Source organism: Leptonotus elevatus, chromosome 11 (genome assembly GCF_054856555.1).
Source record: "Leptonotus elevatus isolate MCC_2025b chromosome 11, RoL_Lele_1.0, whole genome shotgun sequence".
In the NCBI taxonomy this organism is placed as follows: domain Eukaryota; kingdom Metazoa; phylum Chordata; class Actinopteri; order Syngnathiformes; family Syngnathidae; genus Leptonotus; species Leptonotus elevatus.
This window is the reverse complement of record NC_141249.1, coordinates 5,838,205-5,853,894: the sequence shown is the minus strand read 5'-3', so window position 1 is coordinate 5,853,894 and position 15,690 is coordinate 5,838,205. Positions and strand designations below refer to the sequence as shown.

At 39.8% G+C, this 15,690-nt stretch overlaps 1 protein-coding gene across 5 annotated transcripts in view; it reads left to right on the top strand.

The window, feature by feature from the left end:
* The first annotated feature begins 362 nt into the window (after positions 1 to 362).
* sgip1a (SH3GL interacting endocytic adaptor 1a) overlaps positions 363 to 15,690 on the top strand; it is a 54,095-nt gene continuing 38,767 nt past the window's right edge. Inside the window, exons 1-2 of one of the 5 annotated variants that reach the window (XM_086089085.1) lie at positions 363 to 435; positions 1,360 to 1,404. In XM_086089085.1, coding sequence (XP_085945211.1) covers positions 1,395 to 1,404 — 10 coding nt within the window. In that variant the 5' untranslated portion in view covers positions 363 to 435; positions 1,360 to 1,394. Of the gene's footprint in view, positions 436 to 490; positions 510 to 723; positions 1,405 to 15,690 lie in introns of those variants that run through there. The other 4 variants (XM_086089087.1, XM_086089086.1, XM_086089089.1 and 1 more) reach the window with 4 other exon arrangements.

Genomic DNA, 15,690 nt, shown 5'->3' with positions numbered 1-15,690 from the left:
TTCACAGAAAATTGGACACATTCAAGCACGCTCAGGGGTGCAGTCACTCTTCTCGTTTCCGTCAAAGCTTGGGATGCCATGACGTCACGGTCACGCGAATCAATCTTTATCCCGGTGCAGTAGGAAAACACAAAGGAATAGATAGCAAGAGAGTTACGTGGGAGTGAAATGACGAACAGAGAAAGGGAAAGGGAAGGCAATAGCAATGAGATTCTGAGCCGGGCGGGACGCAAAGGCAGACGCATTGGAGCGGCTGTAGATAGTGCGTCTGAGCTCAGAGCAGTTTGGTTCACTTGAGTGTTCATAGCAATGTGAGCGCACGCCCTCGAAATGTGGGTGGTTACTGAGCTCCCAATAGCAGTTATTCTCTGCCTGTGAGCAAATAATTGACATTCTCCGCTGGGCAGGCACAGCACACTGCACTGACAAAATAAGGTAGGCTGGAGTGCCAGCAGCAGGGGCTTATGCATGTGTTTATTTTGTACTTATTATCCGTATTTACACAGCGCGTGAGTATTCACTTTTCTTCTAACATTGCGTGTGCTTGCGCTGAGTTTAGTATTTTTTGTCAATCGGCATTCGTAAAGGCAGAGCGCTTTCTAATGAGTCAGGCTGCAGGCCGTGTGACTTCTCACTGAGACGCAGGGATTGGCTGAGCCCGTAAGACGTCACCAAGCTGCCTCCCACCTCCTCCTTTCTTCCTAACAGGCATGCACATACAAACCCTCGCCTCCCTTCGTCTCTCGCTCGCTTTCTTTTTCTCTCTCTATTTTTTTTTAAACCTCCACTTAGCTTTTCCCTTCTCTGAACATCTCTGCTGACTGATTGTGTTGGTTAGCGCCGCAGTAGCACCAGAGGCAGGCGTCACAGCAACAGCATCATCATCAATGGATTAAAGCCCCTCACTCTTATCTGCATCTAGTCCGACCAGGCCCCCACCTCGTCTCTCTCTCTCTCTCTCTCTCTCTCTCTCTCTCTCTCTCTCTCTCTCTCTCTCTCTCTCTCTCTCTCTCTCTCTCTCTCTCTCTCTCTCTCTCTCTAGCTCTCCTCTCCCTATCTCTCTAGCTCTCCTCTTCCTATCTCTCTCCCTCTCTCTCTCTCTCTCTCTCTCTCTCTCTCTCTCTCTCTCTCTCTCTCTCTCTCTCTCTCTCTCTCTCTCTCTCTCTCTCTCGCTCTTTGTATTTCTCTCCCTCTCTGGCTAGTTGGCAAGCGACTGCTGGGGGTGTTATAGGCTCACTGTTAGCCAGGGCGTTAGCAACAAACACGGCCGCTTCACTGTCCATCAATTCCGACGAAGCTATCCGGTAACTGGGGTTTCTTCTTCTTCTCTTCCCTACATCTCTCCCGCTTTCCATTCAGGCCCCTTGGAAGTAGAGGAATGCAAATCTGCAACCATGATGGAAGGTAAATCTAAATATTTTTCATTAACACGCTACACTCGTTCCTGTATAGCGATTCAGGGTATAATCCCTCTTTATGTCCTTGTACTAAAGTGCCTACAACAGCTTCTGCTGGCAAGTGAATATTGAAGAGGTTCAAATGTCATAAACTGTCATGCTATTTTGAGTGCATACATTCCAGTGACTTGAATGTTATTCCCGGGAAAAAGGCACGGAGCCTATATCAAAGAGGCATAATGGTGACACTAATTGAACCGTGTATACCTTTTGTTTAGTTGAGTGTTTGTCTTTGTACACAACAGCCCCCCTTTCCCCCTTCCCTTCGTACAGGATTACTTGGAGGTATTGTGCAGGGGGGCTTATGTGCCCAGCTGGCTCTCGTGTAAATTCTGTCTGGGTATAATGGCTTTGCTCCTGTCCATGTTTGGATTGAGCTGTACAGTAGTTGTCATTTTAACCATAGTGAAGACAATTAGAAATGAATGATAGTTTAATTACGACTCCTGGGTGACATCATTAGGCGGAAGGCCGCAGCTGGCACTCGAGTACCTCCACTCGTTATCGTTCCAGTTACTGTAGTTCTTCGTTGGGTATTATTTTGAGTCATTACCAGTGGTTTGATGTGTCTGTGATTGGCTGTCGACAGGAAGTATTTTATGATTCCTTATTTGTCCGTTTAATTGTTCAATATTACAATTGATTTATATTCCCCAGTGCTCACACTGTTAGGTTGATGTAGGGCAGGGCGGTAAAGTTGGAATGTATATATGATCATAATATAATTGGAATGTATATATATAATCAATGATCAACCCCCATTCACCTCAGCACAGCTGCAGGAAGTCTTCCATCTTTTCAACACATATTTGTGCTATGCTAAGCTAAGTCAATATAATGAGTATTCCATATCCTTTTATTTTTTTTATTCATTCATTAATTCATTCAAAATTAGCACCCTGAGAAAAAAATACTTAAACATATAGTTACCCAAAAGTAGAGAGGAGATTGACCCGCACAGCACAGAAAATGTCTCAACTGGTGCCAATGATGTCAGGAAATAAGGAGAGATCCACCGCACGCAGTTAAAGTTTAGCAAATTTATTGAATATGCAAGTTACAACAAATTCCACCTCTCAGGGCTTCATCAGGCTGCTATTGTGTATAATATTTAACCTTTAATAAGCGCTCAATGCAACAATGAAAAAGTAAAATAACCTGGTCAATATAAAATTCAAATAAATGGCTTTTTAAAGGGGAAATCAACTCTTTAAAAAAAAAAATATATATATATATATATTATTAATATGTTGTATGCACCCCCACTAGTCTAAACACAGCTTTCTGATTAATATTGGGTTTGCAGAATATGAATAAAGCAACAAAATCCGCTTGTTTTTGTTTTTGCCACTTGCTGTCAGAAGGATAACAATAGTTGGATTTTGCTGCTTTATTGATATTTTACATACACAATATAAATCTGAATACCATGCATAGACTAGAGGGCCTGCATAGAACATATAGTGTGAAGCAGTTGGGATGAAAATCAAGACCTACAAATCTGAGACCATGGTCCTCAGTCAGAAAAGGATGGAGTTGGAATGCCCCTTCTGAGTCTGGGATAAGATCCTGCCCCAAGTGGAGTTCAAGCATCTTGGGTTCTTGTTCACAAGTGAGGGCAGGATGGAGTGGTAGATTGACAGGTGGATCGATGCATCTGCTGTGATTCGGACTCTGTATTGCTTTATCGGGGCAAAGAAGAAGCTGAGCCGAAAGGCAAAGTTCTCAATTTACTGTTCGATCTACTTTCCTACTCTCACCAAGCTGTGGGTTGTGACCGAAAGAACAGGATCCCCGATATAAGCGGTTGAAATGAGTTTCCTCTGCAGGGTGTCCGGACTCTCCCTTAGAGATAGGGTGAGGAGCTCGGTCATCCGGGAGAGACTCATAATCGAGCCTCTGCTACTCCATATGAGAGACCAAGTCTCTCAGCTGGCCTGGGAACGCCTTGGGATTTCCCCCCTCCCTCCCGGAGGAGCAAGGCGAAGTGGCTGGGGAGAGGGAAATCTGGACTTCCCTGCTAAAGCTGCTGCCCCCATTACCTGACACCGGATAAGACCAATTTTTAAACTGTTACTTTGAAATATTATTCCTATTTTGTTAATGTGCAGTTGTGAGCAACTTCACTGGTTGATAAATGACACACCTTGTCAACATTCCACATTGCCCAAAGCAAACAGCACACTTGTCTGGGAGTCAGACTGACACCTTGACACCACAAAGTCAATCTGTAAAATACAGTTGAATCCTCCACAGTCAGACAGACACGTTGACTTGCCAGTGTGATGGCTTGGCAAAATAATAATGGCCTGCCTGCAATCTATCCATACATTTTCTAGCACGGAGTACACACTGGACTGGTCTCCAGACAACCATTGTCCTTCAGAGAAAACCCACAAATAAATGAGGCTAACATGGAAACTCCACTTATGTGGGTCTGAGACAAGGTTCAAATCCACTACGTCAGAACTTTGAAGGAGACATGTTAATCAAATGCTACACGCGCTACTGGAATTATTTCTGATTAAGAATCGGGTCATGTAAAGCTCCCCTTCTCCTGCTGCTGTCCTTTCTTTGACCAGATTTTTCAATACCCAGCCAAATGGTTGGACAGACACCTTTGGAGAGAAAAACAGTCTGCAGTCTATTTGCATGGCTAGCTCAAGCTTAGCATGGCCTGTGTGATTGCAGGATTATAGTCAAGTGTTAAAATTGGAAGCTAATCCCTGTTAGCTTTGCTTTTTAAAGCTTCATGCCATGGCTTGTATGGGGTAATACATGGGTTTCAAGAAATCTAATGATTACTGCATGTGCAAGGCACAGAAGCAAGTGGTCAATAGTTCTTGCCATTGCCTGACAAGAAGACCTCTTTACATCTCATGTTTGGTTGTTACTGGAATGATGTGTTAAAAGTTTTTTTCAAAATAAACATTTCTATGAGCAACAGAAAATACCGCAAAATGTTAATTTTCAATGCACAGCTGAAGGTGTCAGGTCAGGCCAGGTCAACTGCAAGATACATTTGAATAAACCCTAATGCTGCAGAACAGAGTTCAGGAAGGACATAGTGTATATTATGAGTGCCTCAACTTAATAGCCTTAGTTCTCGTTTACTGTACCTGGCATTATACAAACTAAAATCACTTTTAGAATATAATACCAAGATGTTCATTTTTCATATCTGTCGGCTTAAAATGTATAGTTGTATTATTATATTTGCATACTGTCAAGAAGGCTATCAAATCCTCAAAATGTTTCTTGCCTATTATGTTCAATTGACCCACAGTTATTTAGAGGATCTCTGCAGCTACCATCTGGTTTCCTGGCAACTGGCATGAGGCTGACTCATGACTGTTTTGGTAATGGGTTTGAGAAGAAACAGAGATGCACATGCTGGATGTTCATATCTTGTATGTTTAAAAAAAGAAAAGAAAAAGGGGACAGTGTGTATTATCTAGGGGTGAACTAATAATTCATACATTTGAACCCCCCCCCCCCACTATTAATTTCAATAATATGAAAAAAAAAATTCTCTCACATCATCGTACATTTTTTACTAGTAATTAGCCTCTGATGGCGCTTGCATAGTGTTTGACCCAATGGGTTCGACGACTGCTTACCTTCCACAGCTGGGGCCTGCACGTGGTCGTCGCTGAATCTCGTTTCCGCCGCTTGTCTCCCTCTGCTTTTCTCTCGCTAGCTTTTACTAGCTTCTCCTGCTAGCTGCTCTTGTTAGCCTCTCTAGCGAGTTCATGCTAGCCACTCTTGCTCACCGCGCCCACTCGCTCGCTCAGTCTAAATAATAATTGGTAGTAATTAGTGGTAGCCTTGCGAAATGTGGTCTCTCCGAGGCACCATAGTGCTTGTGCTTAAAAATTGTTGCATTCTATTAGTTAACTACTAGAAGACAATAAATAATACACACTATACCTTTAATTAAAATGGGTGGCTCTGGGAACTCACGAGGCCCCAAAAATGAAACTTAATTAAACCTGATAAAAATAATACATGCTTTAGATCAAACCTAGCAGTGTGTGCTATTTCTAAATAAAGATAGTTCAGTCAGCCCTTTGTTTGCAAGAGATTGTTGGATGTCGTAGTACCATTGTTTCATATTGGAATGCTTTGTACCTGAGCAACAAGCACTGAGCACTCAAGTAAAAAAAAATATATATATTTTTACTAGGGGTGCACTGGTCACACTTTTTAGGCTGATCATCGATCTTTTAAAAAACCTGACCTGCCGATCTCGATTTTTGCCATTCTCGATTTTTTTTGCTTCAATATTCTTTTTTTTTTTTTTTGTAAAACACTGAGCAATACATGTCAAACAATGTAAACCATGTTTAAATTGCACATTAAGTAGTTCCCTCTAATATAAATGAAAGGTTTAGAGCAAACTACTAAGATCCTTAGTCTTTTTTCCACATTTTAAAAATAAAACTTGTGCAACAGGTTACGCTGCAGACTTGTTTTGTGATGTTCACCTAAAAAAAAAATTGCAGCAGTATTTTGCTTCTCCAACTGAAGAAAATCTCAAGGTATGATGTAAATGATAAAACAATCTAGAGTACAAATAACTTAAAACTTAAAACAATGGCAATGGCAATGAGGGAAACTCGTTGCCCAAAAATAAAATAGGAAGCTGATTTTTGTGGGTCTTATCATTGGCCAAAAAGCTTTACACACTCATCACCTGGCAAAAAATAAATAAATCCATATGTAAAAGTTTATTATGCCATTTTCAATGAAATTCTGCTTCCAATGTGTCACTACCCCAACGTGCCAGTACCCCAACCTGCAAGTACTCCAAAGTAGCCAGGGCTGCGAGGGCTTCATAGCTGCCCGCAGCTCTAGTTTTTGTTTTGTTTTTTTAATCACGTGTTGCCAATAAAATTGGACACCATGCTCGGCACAGAGCTTACTTGGTCGTATTTTACAGTGAACCCATTGAAATTTGGGCCCAATTTACTAATGTCGTTCCGGTGGAAATACACACTATATTACAGTTGTAAGTCGTCTTTGGTACCTCGTGGACTCAACATGTAAGAACCGTAACAGCATTTTTTTCTGCAGGCGTATTGTTCATTATGGACAGAGTGTGACTCAAGTAAACACTATTGTGTTGCATTGACATTCCGCCATTTTATTGCTAATAACTGTTTTTGAAACATATGCCTTTTAAGGCTCTTAATTACATGGGTGTGCTGGCATGTCACGAACAGGAACACTGGCTATTCTTCACAGCTCAAAATACTTTCACACACAAATGACTGCATCAATCTCAGTAAGGTTGTTTATGTTATCTCTGGAGTATGTTTGCAATATTATAAGCAGTGAAATCTGGTGATTGATTGTAAAGGGAAAAAAATATTGACTCAAAATGGGTCAGCGGTTGAGCATCTCGCTGGAACATATTTTCTGAGAACCACCCATATACAATTTTGTTGAAGTAAATGCTGAATTTGGTGGCATAAAAAAACACAGTTGCAGCTCTAACGCATGGGAGATGGTGCATCAGAAACAACAATCAGTAACCACAAACCAGCCTGCCAGCTTTCTTGAAACAAACATTGTTCCCACTGGATAGAAATCCTTAACAATTTCATGCATCTTTTCAGATCTGGTGACTCAGGTCAAACAACTTTTATACCTCGTGTAATCACCTCATCCATGTTACAGTGTCAAAGCATAAACTGTAGGCCCAACTTCTCAGCTGTACAGGTGGAAAACTAATATTTTACAGTATGTGAATGTTAATGTATGTAGGCATTAGCATCCTGACAACTTTTGCTGACATCAATAAGTACTGAAAGATGTTGCCATCGTCCTTTTCTGAAAATAGAATAAATAATCCGGTTATTTCAATGAACTACTGTCTCTTGATGTCACCAAGTATGAGACATAGAAGAAAACCTTTTGTTGAAATTGTCACAGTGGAATAAGTCCACTTTGGTTTTGTGGTTGAAAATAAGTTGACAGAGTTCCCAGACTAACTTTCTGATAATAAAAATTATTAATGGTCACACAGTCAAAAAGTTCGACGGAAAGGGGAAATATACTATCGAAATGTTGTTTTGCTCTCTGTTAGTGCTTGTTTGGAAATTTATTCAGTGACAGTACAACCCTCCTGAATGATATTTTGTTTTTAAAGCAGACACACCCAGTTTCACTGACACACTTACACAATCACGTGCAAGATTCAGGGCCAGATAAACAGACATACTTGTGTAATTCTGTGGCAGCTGACAGGTTTATTCTCAACGTGACAACAAACTACTTTCGTCAGTAAAATAGCCAAGCACTGTATGAGTTTATAGCATTCTGTTTAATAGCTAATCATTTAGTTTGGCTAGCCCTTCATAGTATGGATGGATGGATGATTATGCTTCAGCAAGCTTTAGCTGGGGCTCTTATATTTTACCGTATATATAATGGTTGTTCTTAAATGTCCTGGATTAGAATTTTTTTTTTCATGAAAATATTTTTTAAGATTACTCAAGAAGTGATACAATACTGAGATAATTGACACAAGTTAAAACTGTTGACCAAATATGTTTAATTGTGAATGAAATGCTGCTTTTTAATGTCTCTTTACTACATTTCACCAATAATCTTCCTTTCTACAACATACTGTAGTTTTGCCAAATACCAACACTAACTTGTAGTGCTCTAACATAGTACCAAATGTTGATTCTGACGTTTTCCATTGTTGTTTTTTTAGGGATGAATGTGACCACGAACTGTATGTATTCTCAGTGTATGGCTTTAGAGTAGAGCCCAATGCAAACAGATGTCAGTTTCAATTAGCAGAGTATACACCAGCACTGTGATGCAAAAACCGCAGCCACAGGAAGTGATTGCAGTATATATGTATTTAGTTAATACGAGTTGTGTAGTCATATGCATGTGAAGAGGACAGAATTGTGTAAAAGATAATTTCTCTGCCACTGATGCCGGACATTGTGAGTGACAGAGCATATTCTTGTTGCTGATTGGTTGTCAGGATGAAATGTCACATCAATTTGACTTGAGTGGGTGGGTACTTGAGTAATGATTATGGTGACTTTGTCACAAGGAGTCGAAATTTATATCTGCCTGTTTTGCGTGCATTTACCTTTCAAAGGCTTATTGTGTCAAGCATGTACCTTGCTGTGGCGACCCCTGACCCCTATGCAAATGACAAACCCATTATATTTCAAACAACAACCATGTCCCAGACTCGTTTTGACCCTTTGAGTGTACAACTTTTTTTTTTTTTTTAACAGATTTCGATGGCATGAGACCTTTAATTTGTCATACCTGTCAAATAAGTGAGGGACTGTCTTTTATCTCATTCTTCCAACAGCTCTCAAATGGATGACACTGACTCATCTGATTTCATTTTTACACGGCAACTTCGTCACAGAACAGCAGCCACACATTTTATCAGCAGTGAGTAAAGGAAAAAAGTAAACATGGGAGTATAATGAAGTATAAACTGTACAGTAGTTTAACCAAATCTCATGACATGGCCACAATGCCTATTCACACTAAAACACAGAGAAGGGACACTTATGCAATACACTTTTGTGTGTATTAAAAAATATGTATATTGCAAATAAATCTACTGTTGTATTACCTCTAAGTCTCTAAATTGGTGGTAATGAATAGATGAGAATTAGGACATATAACTTGGTACCAGCTAAAAAGCATTGTTTGGTTCTGCTCAGTTTCATGACCTTGACTTTGTCAAGCATATTGTAAATGCTTGCCATATTTGTATAGATGTAGTGCAGCATTAGGGGTGAGCGATATGGGCCAAAATAAAATCTCTCAAAAATAACTCGATCACGATATTTTGACGATGTTCTACAGAAAGAAAAAAAAATCTTGTAAATCTGCACTCGCTTCACAGAATAATTATTGACAGCGTTTTTGAACAGCTCTTGTTTATATTTTTATTTGCTCAATACATTCTGCAAAACATTTTACAACAATATTCTGCGGCAACATTTAACAATGAAAGCTTTATTATTAATTCCAGGCTATATGAGGTGTTTTCATTGATTTTTCTGAATCTTTGTCAATTCAATGTATTTTATTATTCCATAATAACACATCTGGTAAATGGTAAATTGACTACTTTACATATGTACATATATATATGTATATAATTTTTTTATATATATGTTGATTTGATGGTGATGGAACGAATATATATAATATATATATATATAATAGTAAGAAAGAGCCAGCATCCTGCATATATTGTAATGACAACAAATGCAGCCGCGATCTTTTGACAGGTGATTTCTGTAGTCCTGCACATAATACACGTGATATAGTCGCAAATGTAGCTATTCTGCTGAATACAAGTGTGTAAAAATTTAATATTAAGCCAATATGGATTGGAAAATCCGGTCAACGATTACTCGCTTGCATAACGGCAGCATTTGTGAGGCATTGCCAATGTTTACTTGCTTTGTCAATGACAGTGTGTGTCAGCTCAATGCAGTGAGGCTTTTCTGATTGTGTTTGGCTGCTTTACTTATCTTGTCTTTAGTGGTAGTCGTACTTGTGGAGTCTCAAAGTCACATAATCCTCCATATGGTCCGTGTTGGAACAGAAGTGCTTTTCACGGCCAGCGTTTTTCGGCACACGTTACGATGTTATTTTGGTCTTGTCAACCCCAAATAATTTCCAGGTTAGGGACGTGGACTTAAGTCTTGCTAAATTTATTAGTCACTGATACGACACTTCAATTCCACGTTGTCACTTGTAAACACTTCTCCCGTCTTCCTCACGGCTGGCGCCACTACCACCAGTCACCTGGCTGCTAATTTTCAGAATGAAGACGTATCACTTCCTCCTCTTCCGTCTATGCACGCTGATTCGCCAAATGAGAACTTTCATCACTTCCTCCTACTTTTCAGCAGTGACGTGCAGTGAGCTCTAGGTTGGGGTAGGCAGGCAGTCACAAATTGAGATGCACACACCAATTACAAATTTGTGTGTTGGCAGGCGAGTGTACAACGTATCCTAGGGTGACCATATTTTCATTTTCAAAAAAAGAGGACACTCAGCCTGACCTCGAGATACTTGATACTCAGATACAAGATGCCATACATTCAAACTATTTTAACATATGTCCTATATAATACTGTAGGTAGAAAATGAAACAAAAAAACATTACTCTCTTTAGAAGTCTTACATTTTCAATTTCAAACCCGCCCGGACGCCTGGAAAGAATGTAATAAAGTGACTATCTCCCTGTAAAACAGCCTAATTCCTCACAAAATCAAGCTAGCAATAGTAATGCCAAATACTATGTAAAGTGAAACAGCCAGTTAATCAAAGCACATCCACAAAGCCAATCTTTCCTTTTGCACCATTCTTTGTGAAAAGTATGAATAATTCTTTGTCCCTTACTTTGCTGAAGATCCGAAAGCTAAGGCGTTGGTCTCCCATCCTTCAAAAGATGGCGTTTTCCCTCAAAAGAAAGGCATGAAAATAGTTTTATATTCTCCAGATGTGGCGTCATCTTACCGCTCTGCTGCACACTAAGTGTGTTTTGAATTCACAAATTCACTGTGCGAACGTACGTTTGCATAGGAATAATACAGCGACGTAAAAAGGTCTGCCTATTTGCGTAAAGGACTTTTCCACTGGAAAACTGACTGCGCATGCGCGAACACACATCGCTACGCGGACAGGGCTGAGAAAAGCACAGTAGCGGTGTGCCTTCAGGAGGATAATTTTTGTAGCACCAAGCTGGGAATTGTGGCGAATTCCATGTTTGTGAGAAAACAAAAAGGCCAAGGATGCCGGTACATGTTGCATATGGTTGAATACTACGCCGTACAGGGTATCAGTACAGTATAAAGCTGATGATTCAATTAATTGTAAATTTCACACTCATTTGAATAATTCTGTCATTTTGAGCTAAAATGAGGTTGGGATTGGAATCCACAGGATTTTTCATAAACAATCGCCATGAACTCGATCATTGCAACAGTTGCTTTGTTAGAGGTCATGAACCCCAAAGTACTGGTCTCTGACACAAAAATATTGCAGGTCGTGTTGCAATTCCAGTGGATTAGTTAAGTACTTCTAGACCCACCCACACCCTAGCACATAAACATCTGATAATTAAGACTGCCAACACATTTAGTGAAAAGAAGAAAAAAAAGATAAATGCACTGCCTTTAAATTTCCTGTACACATCCACTGTGTAAGTGTATTCTAAATTGTGGTTGATTTGATTTGTTTTTAATTGTCACTGCATTTAGAGTATATTCTTCTCAAGACGTCATCCAACCACCACCCACCCTGCCTTTTTCCTCCTCCTCCTCCTCTTGTGCAAAAGATATGACACAAATCTTCGTTTGGAGGAATATTATCCACCCGCTCATCTGCGTATCATACTTTATGTGCAGCCACTGTTTGAGACCAAAGTATAAATCATTGAATGAATCACTGCATTACGAAAATGCTATAAATATTTTATGCAAAGAGCATACTTTCTCTGGCAGAGAACATATTGTTTATAATAAACAGAGTAACTACTGTTTGAGCCTCAAGTCAAAAAATTTAATGCATACAGCAAAGGCATTAGCAATACAAATACTACTACTATTAATACCGCAGTGACAACTGTGCCAAACAATAAAGTACATGCCATTCATCAGAAGCTAACTTTGTTAGCTCACACAAATGTTTGCAACTTTGCATCAAACAAAACCTTTTGCAGCTCTGCTTACCTTGTGGTTTTAATATTGTGTTACTTTATTTTCATGTAACTGCCTCTTATGCAGCCTCTTGGCCAGGTCATAATTGTAAATGAAAAACGGTTCTCAGCTGATCTACCTGGTTAAATAAATTTAAATAGAAAATGCATGGTCATGTTGTCTGTGTTGTCCCTCATGCCTCACACATTATATACTGAGGTTTGTTTCTTATGTTCGACCAGGACTTAACAGTTGGCAGTAGAAAGATGATTGACAACCTAAAAAATGAATATTGGGGTCAGTGTCATCACATCAACAGGCAAAATATCTTGATAATTTCTTTAGACAAAACAATAAAGCAGACAGTATGTTCATTTTGGTAGTTATTTTATATTTTCGTTGGACTTCTTCTAAAAACGGAGTTTCCTTTATTAATTCACTTTCAATATAATAGCTCAAATGAATAAAAACAGAGCAAGTATACAGATGGATGCATCATGAGGTTGTGGCATTTCCAAGTATCTCTTTGCCATTGCAACAGAAACTGCTACTGCAGTATTTGGTTTCTGGCACTGACCCACTTTCATCAACAGTGGATGATGATGTGCAGTGAAACAGCGCTATTTTTCCCCTAAAACAAAACTGTCATCTAATGCGGGCGTTTCTTAACATCTTGAGACTAACTGAATTGTTACAGCAAGTTGATAGCTTGCAGTGTAGCCACCTGGATAGTACAGCCAGGACCTATTTTTAGCATCCACAGGAAAAAGGACACCAATTGTTACACTGACTTGAGACGCATCCAGCTATAGAGAGATAAATCAGAATCATCTTTATTGGCCAAGTACAGTATGTGAAAAGGAATTTGGAAGAGACAAAATCATCTTATTTGTCATGTACACGAAATTTGACCTCTGCATTTCACCCATTGCAGTGAACACACACTGATAGTGGCACACACTGGAGTAGTGGGCTACTTAAAGCGCCCGGGGAGCAGTTCTGGATATCTGTGACTTGCCCAAGGGCAGCAGCCACAGCCTTGTGTGCAGGGGCCTTGAACCGCAGGTGACAATCTTAACTGCTTTGTCACAATGCTTGTATATGTCTGGTGATTATCTTGTGCACTAAGTGGCCTTTAATGTTCATAATTGTGTGAAATCAAATTTTCACTGATTTGACTCAACATCCACCTATTTGTTAACTATACTGCTTTGCCTGTGTAGTGTTGAGGAGAGGTAGGTTTCTCTACTTTGTCATTTGTGTTGTGCTGCAGGACGTACAAACAGCAAAAGTATATTGAGCCTTTTAATATCTGTAGCACGAAACACCACTTGGGGAACTTAACTGTGTGTTTGTTGTTAAAGATGTGATGTTCAGAATATGAATGAGATTTGTCTCTCAAAGTGTTAAAAAACAATGTTCAGCCAACTTCTTGGTTCATTCCAGCTTAGCCAATAAATTCTATAGCGGCATACTCAAATACAAATCTTGAAGGTGCAGTATGCCACCTTAAAGCTACTAGTATAATTTGAATCTCCCCTCCTTCCTCGTCCCCCTAACCTGGCAATAGCCAGATTAACTCAAGGAAGTTCTTCACAATATCAGTCTGGGACTGCTCCACTGTGATTTGCTCGTGAAAGGAGGGACATTCTGTACAATACTTCGAGCTGATTGGACGATATGTTAACTTGTGCGCGCCTACCAAACTTTTGTTTTGACCAATCACGGCAACAGATTTGAATGCTGTCGTCGTAGGAGAACAAAAAGCACAAACGTCTTTACCAACTAGAAATGCACAAAGCGCCTCTCATTGTTCTCCAAAAAGGAAACTGAGTAACTCTGCATGAACAGAATTAATTGCAGCGTCCATTCGTCCATGTTAGGGTTGTTTGTTTCCCCGGGGCTCAGCGCTTCCTGGATTTGTTACAGCTTCATGTCCCACCCTCAACAACACCTGATTGGTCCAATCTAAAAAATAGGTTGGTTGCGAACGGATCAGTGGGAGCAGTACAAGATGGATTCTCCTGATGTTTGTGAACAAATACTGTGAGAATTCAGCTTGCTGGCAAGGTTATCCTCTCTCCATCTCTAACCAAAGCAACGCCCCCCATGAACGTGTACTCATAATGGTAACTAGCTAGACTTTTTCATATTGGAAAGTTGCCAAACATGAAATGCTACCAGTTTATTGTACTGTTAAGTATTACAATAAATCAAGAGAGGTGATCAACTGATGACTATAGGAATGGATACCAAAGTCGGATCGACTTTTTTTCATTTCATTGTGGGTGATATGGCCTAAAAATATCTCCATATTTCAAATAAAATTGACGATATTGGTAATAATTACTGAACAATAAATTTGTGATTGGTGCTTTGGAATAACAGAACTTTTATTGCAGCACAATATTTAAGCCACCTTTTAACCACAATTAAAATGTAAATAAAGTGCAAATATAGCAATCGTAATGGAATGAAATAGAAATAAAAAGAGGCCAGGCAGTGTTTATCCTGCGAGGTCTAATTGTAACATAACTGCTTAAAGCACATAAAGCACATTTACTTAGAAAATACAACGAAAAACACAAACCTTCAGAAGTCAGTGACAAATTGCATGAGTCAAAAGTCCATTGTTTTCTCCTGTGTGGTTGATCCTCGTGTTGTAAAGGCAAAAAAAAAAGAAGATACGGTAGCTGACGTCATGCTCTATACATCGCAGGCAAGTGTATTGTGAAAAAATGTTTTTCCCTGCGAACCGGCAACCCTCCTATGAGCGTTATTTTGTCGTGAATGTCTCCGATTGGTCAATAAGAGGAGTGATAAAATGCCGTGATTGCTTGTAGAATAACGCAAATGCGCAAGTTTACGCCGCTGCGCAACAGCAACGTGCATGCCGTTGTTACCGTCTCGTCGAGAGCATGTTAGCATAACAAAGTCACGTCAACTATGAGGAGAGTTACCGGTCACGGAAGACTAAGCGGTTAAGAAAGGATGGATGGATGGTAAAATAACCACCGCGCATTGTTTATCTTGGCCAAACAATATGTGACCGCTTCAGTACTATCCAACCACCGTCTGTTTTTTCTCCCCATAAGGAGTGCATCTAATCAAAAGTGCTTTAGTGCTTTAATGAACTTTTGTTCACGCCAAACAACACTAGCTGTTTCCAATCTCTCCATGTCCTCCTCGCGTGTCTTTAGCCTGCGCATCCTCTTAACTTTAACGGCAATAGCTCACTCCCACTTTGCCGACAGAACTTGCTGCAGCCTCACACGCCCCAACATTGTTTTTATGCAGCAGAGAGCGACGCATGTATGTCCAAATAGACACAAAGATGTATGATGTTACGCATTACGTCATCACTTAAATTTCGTGATCGTTCACATTTTTATCACCCAAAAAAATACACCGGTAATATCGTAGAAGGTATGATATGGAACACCCCTAGTACAGACCAATTTTGGGTTTGCCCTACTGAGCACTGTTTCACATAAAATCAAATAGTACCATGTTTTGATGCCTAT